Genomic DNA, 23,016 nt, shown 5'->3' with positions numbered 1-23,016 from the left:
CTGATGTGTGAGCCACGCCCAACAAGAGTTTACCTTCTTTGAAATCAAGAACCCAGACTTAACTCTCCAATTGCAGGTAGCTGCAGATTCTATAAACAACTTGTTTCATAAGTGCTTCTCCTTTCCTGGACTCTAACCTTAGTGCTCTGTGACCTTCCCAGAGCAGGCACAAACAGACAAGAGGCTTTCAGACAAGGGGAGTTTTTGATCTGGGGTCCTCAGAAAAACTGGAAAGCTTTCAGAACAACTCCTAGCCCCACAGCTGCCTAGTTAGAGAATTAAGGGCAAATCTTTTCATTTCCTTTGGCTTCAATTTCAGAGTTCCATGCTATTATTTTGGAAGCATCATAAATTTCTTTCAGTCTCTCTTCTGATGTCTGAATTAATTTTACATTATTCCTGCGAAGTGACTCAGCCTCCCATTGTATACCTCCAGGGTCAGGGAACTCATTACCTATCCAGGCAGGGATCTGGGGAGAGAATGTCTTTACAGTAAAGGGACTCCATCTCTCCATTTCTTTGGTTCTAATTATTCATCCATCCATCCATCCATCCATCCTTCCATTTATTATTTCATTTATTCATTCTCCAAACATTTACCAAATGCCTGGCACTATGCTAAGTGCTATGGATACAAAGATAAAACATGGTCCATCTCCTGGAGGAGTCACCATGTGATAAGACAGAGGCAGGGAGAGGTGATAGGTGGGTTGCAATGCAGCGTGGCAGCACCAAAGTAGAGGGATGCAGAGTGCTCTGAGTACACCTGCGACAGTGCCCTTACCTACTAGGGGAAAGAGGAAGATGCTCAAAGCCCGTCTAATAGAATCATTATATGTCCAGTAAATGGGACATTCTCTAAGTACACTCTGGTACAGCCGGCTAAGGCAGTATTACACTTTCACTCAAATTAGTGATGTGCACCTGTTTCTTAACAGGAAAAGGCAGGCATGATGTATTGTGAAGGGAAAACAATCATAATATAGTCATGCATTAGGATACTGTTTGGCAGTTCCTTAAAAATCACACACAGGGACTTCCCTGCTGTCCAGTGGCTAAGACTCCACACTTGCACTGCAGGGAGGATGAATTTGATCCCTGGCCATGGAACTAAGATCCTGTATGCCATGTGGTGTGGCCAAAAAAATAACAAAAAATGAAACACAAAGTCAGCATATTACCCAGCAATTCCACTCCTAGGTATATACCTACAATAATTGAATAGGACCATTATTCATAATGGCCCAAAGTAGAAAGGCTCCAAATGTCCAGGAACTGATGAATGGACAAGTTAAATAATATCTGTCTGTGTAATGCAGTATTATTGAGCCATAAAAAAAAATGAAGTACTGGTACATTCTAAACAGGGATGAACCTTGAAAATATTGAATGAAAGGAGCCAGATATGAAAGGAGAGAGATTGTATGATTCTATTTATATGAAATGTCCAGATTAAGCAAATCCCCAGAGGGAGAAAGTAGTTCAGAGGTTGCTGCAGGCCTGGGCTGTGGGGAGGAATGAGGTGTGAGTGCTACTGGGTAGAGGCTTCTCTTTGAGGTGATGAAAATGTTCTGGGATTACATAGTGGTGATGGTTGCAGAACTCTGTGAATATACTGAAAAACCACTGAGCTGTAAGCATTAAAAGGTGAATTTTGAACTTCCCTGGTGGTCCAGTGGTTTAGACTCCACATTCCCAGTGCAGTGGCTGTGGGTTCAATTCCTGGTAGGGGAAATTAGATCTCACATGTCACATGGTGCAGCCAAAATAAATAAATATATTTTTAAAAGATGAATTTTATGGTGTGTGGATTATCTTTCAATAAAGAAATATTTTCAAAATTTAGTCATGCATAGTATCCCATTATAACAAGGAAAACTGGGCTTCCTCGGTGGCTCAGATAGTAAAGAATGTGCTTGCCACACAGAAGATCCGGGTTCAATCCCTGGGTCAGGAAGATCCCCTGGAGAAGAAAATGGCTCCCCACTCCAATATTCTTGCCTGGGATCTCGCCTGGACAGAGGAGCTTCGTGGGCTACAGTCTATGGGGGTTGTAAGAGTCGGACACAACTGAGCGACTTTCATTCACATAATAAAAAGTACATCTCTTTCTTTTATAGGAAAAACATTTGGAAAGTTAGGTATTGAATTTCTGTATGCAACAGCCATGTCCTGGCTGAATGTGTTTTTACTTATTTGCAGGTTCCATTTGCATTTATTCGGACATTCACATGACAACTATTCCCTGAGCTCTCTGTGATCACTGAGCGCAGTGTGGGAATCGCTGTGTGGAGGGTGTGCATGCAGGATCTCACTCTGTTCTCAAAATTAACCTGTGAATTGATATCATGATTTCCCAGTGCTCAGTGAGGACAAGGAAATGGCCCACAGGCACACAGTAAGAGGAAGAGCTGAGAACTGAACTAAAACAGCACGATGTTACGGCCCCGACTCTAAACACTGTGGCAACTGGAGTCCTGAGGTCTGAGGCTCCTCCTTGCGAATGAGATGGAGCAGAAATAAAGGGATTGTCTCCAGGGCAGCAGACTGAAGAGGCAGCGCTGCCTTCTCCGTGCTTGTCCAACAATCATTTGTCAAAACTGACCTGGTCCAGGCCAGAGCAATGCTGACACAGGGAAGAACTGGGCAACTACAAACCCCATGACAATCTTCGAAAAGTTGACGGGTTCTTGGCCAAGATCATGGATTGTGACTGAAATGGACCTTCTGGAGACTCAAGTTCTAAACATGATGCTCATCTGCACTCATTCTGGCAATTGGCAGACCGGTGAGGGGTTAGAGTTCAGGACCACAGTGAAGTCAGCCCCAAGACGTGACTGCTTCTACAAGACCAACCTGGGCTGGGGCTCCTCCCTTTCAGCAGGAAAGAAACATAGGCCCTGAAGAGTACCCTAATAAAGAACACTCCTATCTCTGTCCACACTGAACGATCAAGGCTGTCTTCCAAAGTAGACAACAAGCCTGTTTCTAATCACTTAGCTCTTATACACATGCGTGTGCCTTAGTACTTATACATACAAGTGTGCCTGTCCCCCCACACACAGTGGTTAAGTCCTAACCATTCTGCCCTTTTCCCTGCTCAGCTGGCCTTTGCAACTTGTGATGCAATCCTGGTTCTCAGATTATGAAGACCCCAGGGTGCTGCGTTCATTTTAGTTGAGTTCAGTCACTCAGTCGTGTCTGACTCTGAGACACCATGGACTGCATCATGCCAGGCTTCCCTGTCCATCACCAACTCCTGGAGCTTACTCAAACTCATGTCCATTGAGTCAATGATGTCATCCGACCATCTCATCCTCTGTCATCCCCTTCTCCTCCTGCCTTCATTCTTTCCCAGCCTCATGGTCTTTTCCAATAAGTCAGTTCTTTGCATCAGGTGACCAAAGTATTGGAGTTTCAGCTTCAGTCCTTCCAGTGAATATTCAGGACTGATTTCCTTTAAGGATGGACTGGTTGGATCTCCTTGCAGTCCAAGGGACTCTCAAGAGTCTTCTCCAACACCACAGTTCAAAAGCATCAATTCTTCAGTGCTCAGTTTTCTTTAGAGTCCAACTCTCACATCCATACATGACTACTGGAAAAACCATAGCTTTGACTAGATGGACCATCGTTGGCAAAGTAATACCTTTATTTTTTAATATGCTGTCTAGGTTGGTCACAACTTTTCTTTCAAGGAGCAAGTGTATTTTAATTTCATGGCTGCAGTCAACATCTGCAATGATTTTGAAGCCCCCAAAATAAAGTCTGTTACTGTTTCCACTGTTTCCCCATCTATTTTCCATGAAGTGATGGGACTGCATGCCATGATCTTAGTTTTCTGAATGTTGAGTTTTAAGCCACTTTTTCACTCTCCTCTTTCACTTTCCTCAAGAGGTTCTTTAGTTCTTCTTCACTTTCTGCCATAAGTGTGGTGTTATCTGCATATCTGAGGTTATTGATATTTTTCCCAGCAATCTTGAATCCAGCTTGTGCTTCATCTAGCTGCATTAGCCAGATGGATGCTGCATTAGCCAAATATAAAAGGTAAGGATGAATTATTCTCCCAGTCCCCCTGTTCTAACACATGCCTTCTTGTGACAACCACAATTCTGCAAACATGGACAGCAATGCCCAGACCTTGATGTATCTGGCTGCAGCCTAAAGCTGGCCCACTCCTGGATCAGGATGACTCTGCAGAAATAGATAAGGCATCAAGCCAAACTTCAATTTGCTTAACCTGTGCCCTCTCCTGGGATCATAACAGCTGTAAACTGATTCAGTTGCAACTGATAGAGATATGTTTTTTAACTTTGGAAACTCAAGTTTCCCATATAGAACTAGATAGTCTGAAGAATAAAATCCTAGACTGGCCTTAATGCTTAAGTGGTTGGGCAGGTCTTAGGAGAGAAGACCCCTCCAAACTCCAAATCAGCCACCCACCCCCCTCGCCATCTCCATCAATTCTCTCAACAGATACATGGAGAGCACTTACTAGAGCAAGCACTGGACAAGTCTGAGCTCATGTTCTCCTGGGCCATTCACTGGGCTGAATTAATTAGTCATGGGATTAATCAGGCATAGCCTTCAAGGTGAACTGTGCTGCACTATGGGACCACAGTCCGGGAAACCCACAGGGTGCTCTTGGAGGTCCTTCATGAAAAAGGAGTGGTGAGAGGTGGGGGGTGGCTATGGGTGAGGTGAGGTCTTCATCCACCTTGAATTAACACTCTATGAACCTAGAATTCTATGAAAATTTTCAATACAGCCTAGACATACACCATGTTTCTGGAACCTGTTATTCTCATGCTAATGTCACACTTTCAGCCATGGAAGCACACCATCTCTATACTATTGCCGGGGTCCAGCCCCGGTGGATCCAGGGAATTCGAAGGGGAGATGGCATCGGCAATCAGGAAACAATTGCTTAATTAAATGTTAATTAAGGATATAAAGAGTGGTTAAATAAGGATAGCTCAGTGAGGAAATTCAGTGGAGAAAAGAGGCTGAATAATTCAGCCAGAAGGTGAGAGAAAGAACGACATAGGGAGACCAAGTTTCGGTGAACAAGGCCCGCACTTTATTTTCCAAAGTAGTTTTTATACCTTAAGTTATGCATAGAGGATAATGGGGGAAGGGGTAGAGTCATGCAGTAAGCCAGGCTTTCTTTCTGCAAACTTATCATATGCAAAAGTTTAGGTGATTTGCATCATCTTCTGGCCCGGAGGCCTGCTAACATTTTAAGACCCTTTCTTCAGAAAATTTATTTTTCTCTAAAGGTGATTAGTCAGGCGCCACCCTCCAAAAGCATTAAAGTTGCATTCCTATAGGACAAAGGTGTGGTGGGCTATAACAAGAAAAAGAATTAACTCAAGGGTCCAAGATTACAAACATTAAAGCTACTACTTACACCAATTATATTAATCAATACACTGCCAGGGACACAGCAGGTAAGGGATATGGAGACTTAGCAGCAAACATTGGCCCAACAAGTGAAAAACCCTTCACCAATACAATTTCTAATCAATCTTTTAACTGCTCAAAGGAATCTGTATTTAGACAGTTTAGAACATCTCATGCCTCTCACAGTTGGGAGGCTCTGAGCAATCACATGTGGCCGGAAAAACCTATTCAAGCAATCTAGAGGACTTCCAAAGGAGTTTGTAGGTTGAAACACTATCACACCCAGGAACTTTATTAACTGGAGCTGTAAGTTAACTCTTTTTTTCAGAGAGAGGTAGTGGGGCACAGCCCCCCATAAAGTCAGAGGTGTAGGTGAGAGCACAAAGCAGAAAGTAGGCAGACTCTGGTTTTGGGGGGAGATGCTCGAGGATTTCCAGGGGGACTCCTGAGGCTCGATCCCGCCTTTGTGTATGCCGAGCCTCCTTCCTCATGACCTTTGCCATGGGCAGAGCTCCTGCTCCCAGCATCTCCCCCTTTTTATTTCTTAAAACAGCCAGATGCAGCTCAGTTGAGAGTTTCTGAATGTTCTGCCAAAGAATCCTGACAATACAAGGAAGAATGATTATGAGAAGCAAAATTAAAGCACCAACAGATTAGACAGAATGTTTTTTCCTGAAATGAAGTTAGAGAAAGTGAGAAAAAAGTCATTAGCTGCTCCAGCGGCGGTAAAATCCAGTCGAGAGTGTTCCAGGGTCTGTATTTGAATATGAAGTTTCCCTAAGTCCAGGCCAATGTCAGAGCTGTTCCAAACACCTGAGATATGATTTTTTATTTTTTCCCATTCATAATCTGTCTCATTTACCTTTAAAGATGTCACGCATATCCACCGGTAATCAGCGTAGCACGACAGAGCCATTTTCACTTTTAAAGCCTGTAACTCAGTCCCAATATGGATTATTGCCTCTTCCAAGGCATCTACCCTCATCTCCAACTTTCTATCTATAGCTTCCTGTGTTGCTAGAGTTAAAGAAACATTTTTAGACATGGTATCAACATATTGGGCAGTATGCACTTGTTGAGTCAATGATATTGCTGCCGCAGTAACAGAAGTAATTGCTGCTATTAAAGCTGATATTCCTAAAATAAGTAAGCCCACAAACTGTCACGATTGCATTAAATCCTGAAGTTGTAATACAGCAAGACTATAGTTATATCAATAAGTGGTTACATCATAAGATAAGGTGGACGTTGTAACACTACAAAGGAGCAAACATTATATTGAGGGTATGCATTGTTCACAAGTCACTACATTGGATCCACCAGTGAAAGTCATATGTACATTAAGTTTTCCAGAATCGTTGGTAAAGAGAAAAACATAAGGCTTCAGTAGTTGTAGCATATGGACTCAGTAGTTGCGACTCAAGGGCTCTAGAGCACAGGCTCAGTAGTTGTGGTGCATAGGCTTAGTTGCCCCACAGCACGTGGGATCTTCCCAGATCAAACCCGCATCCTCTGCATTGGCAGGCAGATTCTTTACTACTGGGCCACCAGGGAAGCCCAAGCATCTTTCTTAAATGAATTCATTCTTTTTGTTTTAATGCAATTGTTCAAGAAGAAAATGTTACCCATTGCCATAAATGGAAGATTATAAGTTGCCATGAATTAAAGGTGTTAAAAAAATAAAAGTTCAACTGAGTAAAATTGAAAGATCCTATTGGCTCTCTTCAGTGATTTGCGAATTGGGCAGCATCCCATCTAGCAGGAAGAAAGATGCTCAGAGAGCTATACAAAATGAAAGACTCTCACAGGCAGAAGGAGATGGGACAAGAGAGTGACTAAATAAGAGTGGATTTCTCTTGGTGTGGTTCCCTTCCATTAAGGGAGGGCACACGACCAGGCAATTCTGGACTGACTCGTCTAATATTCTCTGCCTGGGAGAAGTTGAAGCTGTAATCAAATTAGATATTAAATCTGTTCAGTGACATGCACTTAATGCAAGTGACTCCATTTGGGGATCGGTGTCTCTGTGGACAATTTTCCGCTTTGGGTCAGAGACTCGGCTTAACCAAGAGATGTGATACACATTTCAGGCTGCTTGTAGCTGCCCCTCTGAAGTTTTTGCTGCTCTTCGGTGTGATGTTCACAGGCCATGATGTGCCATGGTGACCACAAATCGTGATGTTCTTTGTGGAATCTCTGTGGTATTCAGGGGTCAGGGTTTTTGATTCACACTTTTTTTTTTTTTTGGTTATTCTCTTTGTTCCTTTTCTTTTTTAAAAAATTATTTTTTTATTGGCGTATAGTTGCTTTACAATGTTGTGTTGGTTTCTACTGTACAACAAAATGAATCAGCCATATGTGTACATATATCCCCTCCCTTTTGGACTTCCTCCCCATTCAGGTCACCACAGGGTATTAAGTGGGGTTCCCTGTACCATACCGTACATTCTCATTAGTTATCTATGTTATACATGGTAGCATATGTATGTCAATCCCAATCTCCCAATTCTTCCCACCCTCTTTGCTCCTTTTCTGATATTCCAGCCTTAGGGAGATCATTTGCTTGGGGGTTAGTAGCTGTGAATATGCGGTTCAAGATTTTGAGAGGATACAACACACCAGGGAGATTACTCTGATTACTATAAGCCAGATAATTCCCAATCCCTAGAACATACCCTAAAGCTGTGATCTTCAAAACCTTAATCAGTCAAAATCAAGTAAGTCAAGAAAAGACTCCATTGAAAGAATCACTTTCTTAAGCCACGTGGCTTGCTCAGAGACTTCATGCTCGGGTAATGTTCAACTTCCCCAGAAGACTTAATCCAGGTGTCTCAAGTGTTCTGGACCACAGCACAGACATCTATTTGTTCAACTAAAAGATAATCAGTGGATGCTTTATTATCAAGAACAACCTGTTCAGAGAGCCTGAGGATTTTTGTTGGGTAGGGGTTTCCCAGGTGGTGCCAGTGGTAAAGAACCCACCTGCCAATGCTGGGGACATAAGAGATGCAAGTTTGATCCCTGGGTTAGGAAGATCCCCTGAGAGAGGGCATGGCAACGCACTCCAGCATTCTTGCCTGGAGAATCCCATGGACAGAGGAGTCTGGTGGGCTCAAAAAGAGTCAGACACAACTGAGTGACTAACACTTTCAGACTTTCAGCCATAGTGTTAGCAGAAGATCTTGCAATCCCCTCTTTGTTTTTTTTTTTTTAATATTTATTCTTCACTGTGGCATATGGGATCTAGTTCCCTAACCAGGGATTGAGCCCAGGCCCTGTGCATTGGGAGCAGTTTTAGTCACTTGACGACCAGGGAAGTCCCCAGATCCTGCAATATTTTTAACAGTTGAGGAGAGGTTCCTGATCATAGCCTCATTTGCACTTACTACCTGGAAGAGTAGTAATCTGCCTTCAGTTCAGTTCAGTTCAGTCGCTCAGTTATGTCCGACTCTTTTCGACCCCATGAACTGCAGCACACCAGGCCTCCCTGTCCTTCACCAACTCCCGGAGTTCACTCAAACTCATGTCCATCAAGTCGGTGATACCATCCAGCCGTCTCTTCCTCTGTCATCCCCTTCTCCTCCTGCCCCCAATCCCTCCGAGCATCAGAGTCCTTTCCAAGAGTCAACTCTTTGCATGAGGTGGCCAAAGTATTGGAGTTTCAGCTTCAGCATCAGTGCTTCCAATGAACACCCAGGGCTGATCTCCTTTAGGATGGACTGGTTGGATCTCCTTGCAGTCCAAGGGACTCTCAAGAGTCTTCTCCAACACCACAGTTCAAAAGCATCAATTCTTCGGCGCTCAGCTTTCTTCACAGTCCAACTCTCACATCCATACATGACCACTGGAAAAACCATAGCCTTGACTAGACGGACCTTTGCTGGCAAAGTAAAGTCTCTGCTTTTGAATATGCTATCTAGGTTGGTCATAACTTTTCTTCCAAGGAGTAAGCGTCTTTTAATTTCATGGCTGCAGTCATCATCTGCAGTGATTTTGGAGCCCCCCAAAATAAAGTCTGACACTGAAGCTAATATTGAATCATGAATGCTTCCTGATAAATTCCATTTGAGTCTGTGTCTCAGGGCTTGAAAGGCATCAGCCATGGAGGTTAAGAAAACGTGAGGGTCTGGAGACCACACAGGCATATTTATTCAGTCTGTCTTTTTGTACAGAGTTTGGGATCAGAGGCAGGAAGTCAGACAGGGAAATGGACCACCCCCCAACCCGGGTCAGGTTGTCTGATACAATACAGAGGGGGGCTGAGTTTGTTCCAGGGAAACTGAGGCATTGGAAATCAGGATAAGTTTGTGACAGGAAAAACTACAGAATCACCACCATCGTAACAAATCCAACAGTCATCTGGAAGTTAGGTAGGTTTAGTTGCTCAGCTGTTTGACTCTTGTGACATCAAGGACTGTAGCCTGCCAGGCTTCTCTGTCCATGAGATTTCCCAAGCAAGAATCCTGGAGTGGATTACCATTTCCTTCTCCAGGGGATCTTCCCATCCTGGGCATTGAAGCCATGTGTCCTGCATTGCAGGCTGACTCAACCGACTGAGCCAGTTGGATTACTGTTATTTGCAATGTCAGATATCTAAACAACAGCATTCTCTTTCCAGGCCAGAACATGACAAAAGGTGGACAAAAGATCAAAAGGCTTCCCTGGTGGTACAGTCATTAAGAATCCGTCTGCCAATGCAAGGGATACAGGTTCGATCCCTGGTCTGGAAAGATCCCATATGCCGAGGGGCAACTAAGCCTGTGCACCACAACCAGAGTAGTCCCCACTTACCTCAACGAGAGAAAGCCTGTGTGCAACAACAAAGACCCGGCACAGTCACAAATAAATAAATCTTTTACAAGTTAAAAAAAATTAAAACAAATTTAAAAAAAAAAAAAAAAAAAACCTTCATGGTGTAGGAATTAGGAAAAGATGGTTAATTAGGGAAGGAGAAGTGAAAGAAACTTTCCGGGTCCAACGTCTTGGTAGGAAGCAGTCTACTTCAATATCAGCTACTTTTCCTAGTCCATTCAATTTTGAAGTCTCTGGCTAGTGTGCAGTTCCTAGAGTCTAGAGGAGTCCTTTGAAGTTGATAAATGAGGACTCAAGGTTTAAGTCCCTGATATTTGGCTGTCATCTGGGTATTGAGAAGTTGCTATATAAAAGGTTCCCTTCCAAAGAGATCAAACAGCAGTCTTTGTACTTAGTGACTCCAAATTAGAAGGGTGGGGAAAAAACTTGAAACTTTAGTTTGGAGAGTCATGGCCAGATATTTGAGGAAACTAGAATTCAGGATCCAGTCCAGTTTACAGGAACATGTCTGAGATTTATCTTTGAATCCATAACACTTAGCATAGTGAGAATAAATGAAATAATGAACAAAAGGAAGGAAGGATGGAGGAATGGGTGGATGGGTGAATAATTAGAGCCAAAGATGATGGAGAGATGGAGTCCCTTTACTGTAAGGACATTCTCTCCAAAGATCCTTGCCTGGAGAGGTAATGAGTTCCCTGACCCTGGAGTTGTGTAACAGGAGGCTGAGACTTGGCAGGAACACTGTAAAGTTAATTTAGGCATCAGAAGGGAGACCGAAAGAAATTTAGGATGCTTCCAAAATAAGAGTATGGAACTTTAAATAAGAGCATGGAAATAGAAGCCCAGGGAAATGAAAAGATTTGCCCTTAATTCCCCAACTTGGCATCTGTGGGGCTGGGAGTCACTCTGAGAGTTTTCCAGTTGTTCTGAGGACCCCAGACCAAAGCCTCCCCTTGTCCAAAGGCTTCCGTCTGCTTGTGCCTGCCTTGGGAATCTCACAGAGCATGAAAGTCAGAGTCCAGGAAGGGAGAAACTCTTACGAAACAAGTTGTTTGAATAGTCTTTGGTTACCTGTAATTGGAGAGTTTTTGTCCTGGCTGTTAATATATTGATATAAGAGGGCAAACTCCGTGGGGAGAGTATCTTAGACGTGGCCAGGGGTGGGGGTGGGGTGAAGGCGGGTGGCGAGGGCAGGAGCTGGGGCCAGAGATGGAGAGGGCGGGACCTGGAGGGGGGCAGAGCTGGGAACGGGACCGCGTTGCCCCTCCAAACTCCTAGAGACCCGCAGCGACACGGGCTGCGCTCTTTCTGTGCTGTGGCTGTTTGCTCTGATCCTGACCTCGCTCTCCACTTCCACGGCTTGGAATGAGTACTCCTGAAGTGCAGAGAGCAGGGCGACGTTTGGAAATATTTAGCCTGGACAAGGTGCCAGAGATGCATATAGGGTAAATGTTCCCTAGCAGCGGTGCGCCCTCTGGACTTGGAGTTTTACATCCAGCCAATCTGGTGGCCTCAAAAGACACAGGGGAGGGTAAACACCCCAAGTCACAACTGCACGGGCTATGACTCGTGCAGAGAAAAATCAGCTAAACTCCTGCCTGGCTGTTGAGAATGTGGGAGAGCATCTCCTACTTCCCTCTTGATTATTAGTATAGTGTGTGTGTGCATGTGTGCGTGTGTGTGTGTGTGTGTGTGTGTGTGTGTGTGCCAGGCGCTCAGTTGTGTCTGACTCTTTGCGACACCATGGACGGTAGTCCGCCAGGCTCCTCTGTCCATGGATTCTCCAGGCAAGGATACTAGAGTGGGTTTCCACTTCCTTCTCCAGGGGATCTTCGCAACCTGGGGATCACACCTTCATCTCCTGCATTGCAGGTGGATTCTTTACCATCTAAGCCACCAGGGAAGCCCCGATTGTTAGTATGGATGAGGCCAAATCATGGAGAGTGGCTCACCAGAATATTATTATCGACTCTGGAGCCTGGATGTGTGGGTTCCCATCTGGCTCAGCACTTAGTAGGTGTGTGTTCTTACTCAGGGGATGTCCCTTTGCTGTGCCTCGGTTTTGCACATCTAAAATGGGAGTGACAACGGGGTTGTCATCGGACTGTTGTGAGATTGAAATGGGTTGTTTTAAAAAGTGCATGGAATGGGGAAAGTGAAAAAAAGGGGGGGATTCATAAATAAAGAAGTTGTTTTAACATGCGGTGTATTAATAGACACTCTGAAGTGTGGTAAAGCCCATGGATCAGGAGTCAACTGCCATTTAAGAGGTAAGTTTGTTACTCCCCGTTCCCCAGAGGAGGGGGTGTGACGCCACCTGATGGGTGACAAGGTAATGCACTGGGTGTGTCAGGGGGCAGAGGAAGGAGGGAGGAATTGGGGGTAAGAACTTTATCTGGGCTTTCCCGGCCGTGAGCCCTCGGAGGAGGCCTTTCGGCCGCAGCCATGGCGCCCAGCTTGAATGGCATGATCCTGAAGCCCCACTTTCACAAGGACTGGCAGCGGCGTGTGGCCACGTGGTTCAACCAGCCGGCTCGCAAGATCCGTAGACACAAGGCCCGGCAGGCCAAGGCGTGCCGCATTGTCCCACGCCCCGCGTCCGGTCCTCTCCAGCCGGTGGTGAGATGCCTGACGGTCAGGTACCACACGAAGGTTCGTGCCGGCAGGGGCTTCAGCCTGGAGGAGCTTAGGGTGGCTGGCATCCACAAGAAGGTGGCCCGGACCATTGGGATCTCAGTGGACCTGAGGCAGCAGAACAAGTGCATGGAGTCCCTGCAGGCCAATGTGCAGCGGCTCAAGGAGTACCGCTCCAAGCTTATCCTGTTCCCCAGGAAGTCCTCGGCCCCCAAGAAGGGAGACAGCTCTGCTGAAGAGCTCAAACTGGCGACTCAGCTGACAGGACCTATTATGCCCATACGGAACGTCTGTAAGAAGGAGAAAGCCAGAGTCATCACAGAGGAGAAGGACTTTAAGGCATTTGCCAGTCTCCACATGGCCCGCGCCAACGCCCAGCTCTTTGGCATCCGGGCAAAAAGGGCCAAGGAAGCCGCAGAACAGGATGTTGAAAAGAAAAAATAAAGTGCTGTTGGCAACTTGTGATAAACCTGAAGTGTCCATGTGACCTTCGTTGTGTAAGGAGCCAGGGCCTGGAGGTGGGGGGGGGGGCCTCCTTGAGAGGGACCTGGGGTGTGTCTGACCTTTGTTGCAACAGAGCTGTGAGGGAAGCAGCTTTGGTATGTGGAGGCTTGTGCTTAGTGAGTATTCTCGTCTGGACCCTCCAGCCCAGGAGGTGCTGTGTGTTCCTGTTACTATTAAAATACTATTTTCACATCTAAAAAAAAAAGAACTTTATCTTTATCTTGGTTGGTGGGAGGGGGGGTGAAGGAGCTAGCCAACTCCCCGCCCCCCCACCCCCCCACCCCCACCAGCCCCCCCACCCCCCCCACCTCCCCCCACCCCCCCATCCCCCACGCTCTGGGGCTTAGGGACTACCAACAGTTGTCAGGTCCTTGATCTAGAGTGATTAGGACAGGATGACAGTGGTCCATGTGGAGGGCCTAATAAAGAAGTTGGGGAACAGGCTCTGGGATGCTGGAAGGGAAAGTTCATTCTTATCTCCAGGGATTGGCTAACTCTGGGAGGGGCAGTTCCCCCAGAATCAGCAAGGCTCCAGCTGTCAAAACATCAGAATACAGGACATAGAGGACATGGTTAATACAAGGGTGCAGCAAGGGACCTCGGAATGCATCTGTACCATTTTATAGATGGAAAAACTGAGGCTCAGAGAGGGAAATGTACGTGCCCAAGGTCAGCTGGAAAATCATGCTCTGAATTCTCTGTCTCCTGAGTCCAGAGCCAGTGCTCTGGCCATCAGTGGTCTGACAGCCCAGCCTCCACTGGGTTTAAACCTCTTCCTGATGTTGTGACACTGTGAGAGGCCTGGAACTGAGGGTAAGAGCAGAGTAAGAACCAAATTAGGAGATGATTATCCCCTACTGCTGCTTTCCACCTTTAGAAAGTCCATATTGGCTGCCTCCATCTCCACAGTCAACTCATCTGTGAAATGGACATATTAATGTCTACTTAGTGAGGCTTTGAGCTTCCCTGATGGCTCAGTGGGTAAAGAATCTGTCTGCAATGCAGGAGACACAGGAGACTTGGGTTCCATCCCTCTGTTGGGGAAGATCTTCTGGAAGAGGAAATGGCAACCCACTCCAGTATTCTTGCCTGGGAAATCCCAAGGACAGAGGAGTCTAGTGAGCTGCAGTCCAAAGGGTCGAAAAGAGTTGGACATGACTGAAGTGACTGAGCATGGACGTGGACAATGAGGCTTTTGTGAAGATTAGTTAAAAGGGACCAGACTGCACACGGAATAATTTTAAAATTGTTAAGAATTTCAAGATTACAATAGAGTACTAAAGCAATCACGGGGCCTGGAGGCTTCTGAGAATGGCTGTTGTATAAGAACACAGGTCTCACATGCATGACACAGCTGGGATATGATGCTTGGTTGACTGCCTCTAGAACATGAGTCCATAGGCACAAAGTAATTCTCCCTTCCTACACAGAACATGGTTTAAAGATATTTATCTGGGCTTCTCATGTTTAACTTCATGCCTGAGTCTGGCCAAAGGCACCCATTTGACTGACAATTCTCTGCTGCCCTCTTGTGGGCAGTGTCAATAATAACCACACCTCCTTCAAGGGTGGTGGCTGACCTCCAGCCCAGGGCAAGACTCTCAGCAATGATCCCAAAGAATGGTGACTATGCCTGAGCCGACACACCCAGGAACAGCGTTCAGATTGCTCCCTTGTCTCTTGCAGCCTCTTGGGCCCTAACCGTGAAGCAGTTGCTTGGGCCTGGGGTAGGGTCACAGAGATTACCTAATCTTATTCCTCCTTCAAACTGAGATTAAATGCCTTCTGGTCCAGGTGACCGCCCCAGGCTCCAAGATGGAACCAGTTCAGTACTTAGCACCTCAGAAGTGCTGAGGCAAGTTGACTCATAACGCATTTGTCTGAAAAGGATCTATCCTTTGCCTCTTAGGATCCTATTTAGGTTGGCTGAAAGGCCCCTTTGGGTTTTTTCCCAGCACATTTTACAGAAAAACCCAAATAAACTTTTGGGCCAAGTTTTTAGTGCTTCCTGCTGCTGTTCTCCACCCTGCAGAGCCAGAGCAATCCATCTGAATGGCTACAAGCATTTTTGCTTCTCTCTGTACATGCCCTTTGTGGTGTGATTTTGTAACTGCACTCAGGAAGCGTATGGACTCTTAACTTACTTTGATAATAAAATAGAGCAGATGTAATGGTTTGCCAGCTCTTGACTCAGGACTCAAGAAGCCTTGCATGTGAACACTTACTCTCCCGCCCCTGTGACTGCCATGTGAACAAGTCCAGCTGAGCCTGCTGGAGAATGAGACAGCACCTGGAAGCAACTAAGACCCACAGCTGCAGACACAGGGGTGAGCCCAGTCAAGATCCTCTGAGGCTGGTCCAGGTCAGCAGAACTTCTAAGGTGGCCCACAGGCTCAGGAGCCAAATATATGGTTGTTGTTTTCAGCCTGGGGGTGGTTTGTTACGCAGCAACTGCTCACTGATACACTATATACAACCAAGTATGATCACATTGTGAGAGGGCTTCCCTGGTGGCTCAGATGGTGAAGAATCTGCTAATAATGCAGGAGACCTGAGTTTGATCCTTTGGTCACATTACTCCAGTGAAAAATATAAAGCTTTTCACTGGCTCCCTGCTACCCTCTGAAAAAAATTCCATATCCTTATCCAGAATAGGAGGGTCCTGTCTTGTGGATTTTATTTCTCTCTGCAGCCCTTCTACTTAGACACTTCAAATCTGCAAGTCCTTGTATTCCCTTACTGCCTCCTACTTCTGTGCTGTAAGAAGTGACTCTCATGACCTGGAATTTCCCTCATGACTCAGCTCAAGGGCCACCTGTTATGGGGAGACCTCTCTGTCTCCCTAGGTGGGAGTCTGTGCATGATCTCACTGCCAGGTTGAGAAACGGCCTTGCTTCATTCATCTGTAAACCCAGCCATCCACTGAGGACTGACCATATGCCAGACACTTGCCTAGGCACTGGAGATACACATAAAAGTAAGTGGTTGTGACCGCCTGTACCAAAAAGTGTTAGTTCTCTGAAAGATCTTTGTCTTTCTCTTAAAGACAAACCGTGGTAAATGCAGTGACAAGGACAGGCTCAGAAAGGCTTTTATAAGAGATGACATCTTAAGGGACAAATGGAATTAGCAAGTTTCAGAGAAAGGCACAGGGATGAGGTCCAGGGGGCCAGGTGTGCTTGGGGACACACCCGCAGCGAGTCCAGGTGATTGGCGCGGAGAGGTGGGGCAGGCTGAGGAGGGGGAGTTTGGATTTACCTTGAAGGCAATGGGAGCCATTAGAGGGCTTTAGAAAAGCATGCAGTCAGTGCTCAACACATGTTTCCTTATTAGCACACCATCTGTCTTCTTCATCGGACTGAGAGTTCCTGAGGACAGGGTTATTTCTTCCTTGTATTCTCTGGTTCCTTCCTGGAATAATAATGGGACTGAGTATAATTCTGATCAAAGAATGAATGAATAAGTGAATAACTCCACCCAAGCTATAACAATACAAAACCCAGCGGAGTTTTTTCATCCAAACAAGAATGGCTCTTCACTATCCTGGTCAGGCAGGTGTTGAGGGTTCAAAGAGGCTCTGAGATGGGTCCAGAGAACAAAGACCCTTAGTCCTCCTGGTGTCCCGCAGCCTCTGCTGGGCAGCCGGGAGTGTGTGCTGGTGCCACCTGGTGGCCACAGTGCTCAGGTTCTGCTTTGACTGTCTTCCTCCATTGCCAAAGTGCCCTGTCAGCCCAGAGAAGGGGAGCAGGAGCCTGGAGATGGCCAGAAATGGTCTGCCCAGCATGTAACTGAAAAGTTGGTCCCTGTTCCCAATCCTGAATGAGAACGAGGACAAAGCTTTGAATAAGGGAAAGAAAAAAAATTTTTTAAATATAACCACACTCCTTTTAATGCACATACATCGCTCTCCTAGGTGATACCATTCCACTGGCAGGGTCTTCAGAACTCAGAATTAATCATAATACCACCCTATAAGGCTATATATAGCTTTAGAAACACTTTGTGCTCTTTAGACGGGGGCCAGAAACAGGAGAGAATGGAAAAGAACAGTGGCTTCTCCGGATAGCTTCACTAGAGTGCCAGGTTATCTAATCCAGTTGTTTGGAGTGAGAAAAATTTCCTGTCAAGTAGTTCACCATCTTTTCCAAAGCTTTGCAGAAACCTTGTGCTCTTCTGCTCTTGGCACTTAGAAACATTCCAGTCTGTTAGCTCATTGATTATTCCTTCATTCAACAAGCATATGTTTTTCATTCACATCACAGTCCAAATGGGTTTTGCCAATTGCAAGTTGCCTTCCCTGGTGATTTGGCATCTGGATTCTCCATCCTGGGATGCTGAGATCTTCCAGGGCCTCCTGAGTCATCTCTGCTGTTCTAGAAGAGTCTCCTGGAGAGGTGGGAAGCGATTGAAGCCCACCCTGGAAACATAGAAGCTGGCAGTAGCCATTTTTGGGGTAGCTCTTGTTACAAAAACACACCGGTGCTGGCCAGTGCCTTTCTGGAGTCCTAAATAAATGTATTTGTTTATTTATATTTAGTTTTTGGCTGCCCTATGCAGTTTGCAGAATCTTAGTCCCCTGATCAGGGATCTAACCTGCACCGTCCAGAGTGAAGGTGCAACACCCTAACCAGTGGACCACCAGGGAAGTCCCCTGAGAGATTTAATTTGCCAGCAAATGAGGAGGGTAGCAGACTAACATCTTGAAAACTACCGTCCTATTCTCTGAAAGAGGGCAAGACTAAGGAGAATTTTGAGGTTTGGGGTGGCAGGACTGCATGACTGAGACATGCAGTGTGTTTGGAGAAAGTGAGCAAAGGTATTTTCCTTGACTTACAGGAGAGATTTGTTCAAGATGAACTCTCTTACTTTGTTATCCAGAGCAAGTCATTTGCTTCCTAGCATATTGTAGGCAAATTATATTTATATATAAATGTATGTATATTTAAATGCATGTATATATATAACATATATAAAATATATGTGTGTATACAAATAATGAATGTGGATACACACAAATAAATTTATTTTTATATTATGTATTTTTAATTGAAGAGGGTGTTGGAACTAGTGGAGGATCCATGCCTCTGCCACCTGGATCATGTTATGCCTGAATGGCTGGGGCCCAAGGGATAGGGCACATCTGTGGTTAAAGGTCAGACTAGAGCCAGATTTCCTGACTTCAAATTCTAGTCCCCCCAGCTACTAAGTCGTATCATCCCTTTTTGTCTCCGTTTTCCCCACTTACAAATGGGGATAGTGATACTACTTCATTGGCTCATTGAGAAGATTCAAAGAGTTGCAGTTTGTAAAGTACTGGAAACAGTGACTGCCCCAAGATAAGAGTGTGCTTGTTGATGGAATGTCAGCTCAGGGCACTGGCCTTGTCCAAGGTGCTGACGCTCCCAAGGTCTCAGTCCTCCTGGGACGCATGGCTTGTGAGACGTGGATAGTCCCATTTTCTCTTTTAACAAAGCCAGGTACTCCTTGTGCCATGCTCTGTTCCAATTCCCAAACCCTGATGGGGGACTCTTCACAATTTAATCGCTTATCTAATAATTCTAGTCGTGGCTCTGTCTGTCACTCACTTGAAACATCGGAGCTGTAATGTCTTTCCTCATCTGCGAAGTGAGTTTGTCTCATTTGTCAGCCCTGCCCTCTCACTCCTCCCCATTGATAGGTTATTGTTACTACCAAGTGACCAGATGGGAGGGGTCAGGGGTCAATGGCAACTACCAGGGAAGTCTGGGGGACTGTGGTGTAGGAACAGAAATGTAGCGGGAACCTGGGCATGGATTCAGGGCGGGCAGCAGGCAGGTGACTTGTTGTCGGTCTGACCATGACCTTCAAGTGTGCCCCAGACTCACCGTCTCCAGGAGCTGGACTTGCTTCAGGGCTCTCCTCTCTGACTCTGGGTCTTCCTGTCTGAGGCCGGGACTCTGGACTAGACCTGAAGCTGCAGTAGGTGGGGTGGCTGCTCCCTGCATAAAGCCATTCTTTGCTGTAGAAACAGTCAGCCATGGCTCCGGGGTATGGTCAGGCCATGACCCTTGCTGGGCCTTCTCTGGGGATAGAGGTGGTCACTGCACCTCAAATCAGAGGTGGTCTGATTTCCTGCAGCCCAATCCCTCACCTTCATGTTTTTATGGGCAGCTCAGCTCCTCCCTGGCCCATGACTGACAAGCCAGTTGCTGATAAAAAAGGACATCTGAAGCCAATCAGTCGCCAGATCTTTCTGGAGTCTCTGGTTACCACACTTCTGTCTCCACCTCTTCTGGGTCATAGCTGAGGCCAGGGCCTCCCTGAAACATGGTCCAGCTAAGGGAGCATCTCCCTCGCCAGCAGCCTAATGGGGGCTGACAGCAGAGGGCAGCCAGGTCCTGCAAGAGGTTGGCTGCTGCCTCCCAAGACCCATGGAAGCTGGTATTTTCTGAAGCTGGAACTTCCTGCCCATCTGTTCACATGCACTCAGGCCCAGGGAGACTCAGATTTTGGCTATTCCCAATTCAAACATCTGGGGTGCTATCCTAATGAGGTGACAAGGGAACAGACGTTGTTTTGGCTACATGAAAACACAGCAGCAGTAGCTGGGCTGCCTTTGAAATGGGCAAAGATGGGTGAAAAGGAGAATAAATAGATAATCGTTATGTAACCGGCATGTACCAAACATAAACTAACAAGCTGTGCAAGCTAGCCCTATTCTGAATCCAATATTAATATCTAATCCTCTTTACAACCCCATGAGGTGGTCACTATCGTCATTCCCATGTAGAGATGATAAACTGAGGCAAGGGAGGTTAAATAACTTGCCAAAGTCTTCACACAATTGAGTGATGGAACCAGGATTTGGATCCAGTCACTGTGGTCCCAGAAAAGTTGCTCTTAAGTGTTCATCATCTTGTTTGATCCTGCTAATCCTCTTGAAAGTCTTATTCTCATTCTTCAGAAGCAAGAGAGACTCAAAGATTTTACGTAACTTGTCCAAGATTCCACAGGAATAAGTAGTAGGGCTGGTATTCAAACCCAGGTCTAGCCTGACTCAAAACCCTTTGTTCTTTTCCCCAGTCCAGAGCAAACCACAGACTGCAGGCCAAATCCATTCCACCACCTGTCTTGTAAATAAAGCTACTTTCATTCTACAACAGAATTGACTACTTGTGACAGAGATCTTTACAGAAAATGTTTGCTGAAAACTACATTAAAAATATGAAATGGATGAAAAGCAGCAACTTCCACTTCTGTCTATTAGGAGCTACCTAGAAAGGTAGTCGTTCACATTTTAGTATGAATTTGTCCATCACATCTGTGATCGCTCCCTGAGAGTATATCATAGTCAAAAACAGATGGGCCCTTGAAATTCAGCCCTAGAAATGAAAAAGTGAAACTAGTTAGCTAACTAGATATCCATTTTCTAATTAACTGAAAATATGTGTCAACCATTTACCTCACCTCAAACTTTTGTCCTAGGTTATAAAAAGAGTCATTTGGGTGAAAGGTGGGCCACGATGACCAGTTCTTCATTACTAGCTGGAGACTGATCACAGAAGATCCATTGGACTTAATTAATTTTGTAGTATTTTACCTTCATGCCAGAAAGAATACCACTACCAGATACATGACACAGGAAATATCCTTTATTATTCTGTACACTGAATTTTCCATGAAGAGGACAGCTTTTAAAATAAACACATACCAGATATAGAAATCTGCATGACATTGGAACAGTCCGTGACACAGGGCACCATTGAAAGAGTCCTTGTTTACACAGAAGTGGGTAAACAGAAGGATGAGGGCAGGAACCCCCAAAGCAACTTCACATTCACCAGAATTTTGGTGACTTGTACGATTGCAACTATAGCAAGCTGCACATCCTCAGAGCTGTGGATTTTCGGACTTACGAGGGCAGGACACCTGTTACCCTCAAATTCCTTCAAACAAAAGGGTTGCATTTATATTTTAAAATACCAAGTGTTTCTGTCAACAGCTGAAGAAATATTGGAGAAAGAGAAGTACTGAATGTCCAAAACACATGATACTTCCAACATGTCTCTACTTAGTAGATTGTTACTGCTCGCTAGATCATTCAGGAAAGCCCCGCAGTAAACTGTGTGCTTCCTTCTTTGTAAATTTAACATAATAATGTTGCTATGGAGACAGGATTTTTTTTTTTTTTTTTTACTGGGTGAGACCTTCAATTCTCTGATTCAACCCTTGCTTTTATAGACAGAGAACTCTGCAGCCCACAGAAGTGGAGCCCGTCCCCCAGGTTACCCAGTAACATAGTCACAGACGCAGCCTGGCACAACTCTAAATGCTGTGCTGTTTCCCCCACGCCACACTCCCTCTCTGTTCTCCCATCCATGGCTTTCAAAGGATATAAACGAAACGAGCTCAGTGAACTTCTTACTAAGAAATGCCATCTTTGGTAAGCATGTGCAGTCTCACTCACATTACCAGGATCCTTTGGCAAGAGACAGGCTCCCCCCTGGGCTGGAACCCCTCTGAGAATTAAGGCAGCTTTGAGGACCTTTATTTAGCAGGATATTTGGCAAGAGTTGGCAGGTCCCCTTCTCCTCTGTCTCATTTGCATCTGGAATGAAGACCAACTCACAGGTCAACACTAAATAATTAGACATTGAAGAGATGTTAACAGGATGGTCTTAAACAGATATTTCAACACTTCGTGGAAAATAAAAATTCTTTAAAAATCTAGTAAAATAGCAAAAGTGCCCTATACAGTACACAAGAGCACCCTTATCCTGGGTAAACTCTACAATAATAATAATAATAATAAAATGTCCTCAAAGAAGAAGTCAAACATTGTTTATGATAAAGCCCATGCTCTCTTTTCATTAAATGTGGGTGAAAGGTGAACCCAGAAGGTCTGCCAACACCTCCATGAGAACGTCCACGGGTGTCCCAGGTTCCCCCACCCCCAGAGCTGCTCCCCAGGCTCGAGAGTCATTTTCCCCAGAAGGCAGCACTACTGGGTTGGTTGGTGTTGGGTCAGCTAGCACCACATTTCCAACTCGCCCTCAGACATGTGTCTGGAAGCAGAAGGGCCACATACAGACAGCAAAGAGCAAACGACAGGATTTGTCTGAAGGGGGCCCCTGGAACACAGGCTTTTCTGACTCGTATCTGCCCAGCAGACTCAGCTCTTCACATGCCACCGTTCCCTAGAGCAGGGGTCCCCAACCTCCAGGATCTAATGCCTGATGACCTGAGGTGGAGCTGAAGTAATAATATTAGAAATAAAGTGCACAATAAGTGTAATGCGCCTGAATCATCCTGAAACCATCCCCGAAAAACTGTCTTCCATGAAAGCGGTCCCTGCTGCCAAAAAGGTTGGGGACCATGGCCCTAGAGTGGCTCTTTTCATCGAAGGAGAGCAGTGAAATACTTTCTTCCCTGGCAAACAGCTAGAGGAGAATAAATGACATCTCCTTCTTCCCTCTTCCCTTCTTCCAACACATTGCTCTTTTGCTAAGAAATAAATACTCCTTGGCCACTTGACTGGATGGATTGTTCTTTACATTTCATGACAGCCCTGGGTATGGTGAACTATATTGTACTGGGAATTTCAAAGTGCTCTCAGCTGAGAGTCAGAGCTGAGAGCTGAGGGTCCGACTGAATCCCTTAGTAGCTGAGGAACCTTGAGCAAGA

At 45.6% G+C, this 23,016-nt stretch overlaps 1 protein-coding gene and 1 pseudogene across 4 annotated transcripts in view; one reads left to right on the top strand and one right to left on the bottom strand.

Annotated features, from left to right (window-relative positions):
• Positions 1–12,596: 12,596 nt before the first annotated feature.
• Positions 12,597–13,318, top strand: LOC109572943 (large ribosomal subunit protein eL13 pseudogene; annotated as a pseudogene).
• A 3,306-nt stretch (positions 13,319–16,624) lies between these two features.
• The window catches only part of SLC6A2 (solute carrier family 6 member 2), a 47,328-nt gene continuing 40,936 nt past the window's right edge, over positions 16,625–23,016 (bottom strand). For 3 of the 4 annotated variants that reach the window (XM_070770582.1, XM_070770581.1, XM_070770585.1), the window contains one exon: positions 20,963–21,940. In XM_070770582.1, coding sequence (XP_070626683.1) covers positions 21,884–21,940 — 57 coding nt within the window. In that variant the 3' untranslated portion in view covers positions 20,963–21,883. Of the gene's footprint in view, positions 16,765–20,962; positions 21,941–23,016 lie in introns of those variants that run through there. The other variant, XM_070770583.1, reaches the window with a different exon arrangement.

The sequence above is a fragment of the Bos indicus genome, chromosome 18 (genome assembly GCF_029378745.1).
Source record: "Bos indicus isolate NIAB-ARS_2022 breed Sahiwal x Tharparkar chromosome 18, NIAB-ARS_B.indTharparkar_mat_pri_1.0, whole genome shotgun sequence".
NCBI lineage: Eukaryota > Metazoa > Chordata > Mammalia > Artiodactyla > Bovidae > Bos > Bos indicus.
Note: the sequence above shows the minus strand (reverse complement) of the source record. Positions and strands in the feature narration are given on the sequence as shown.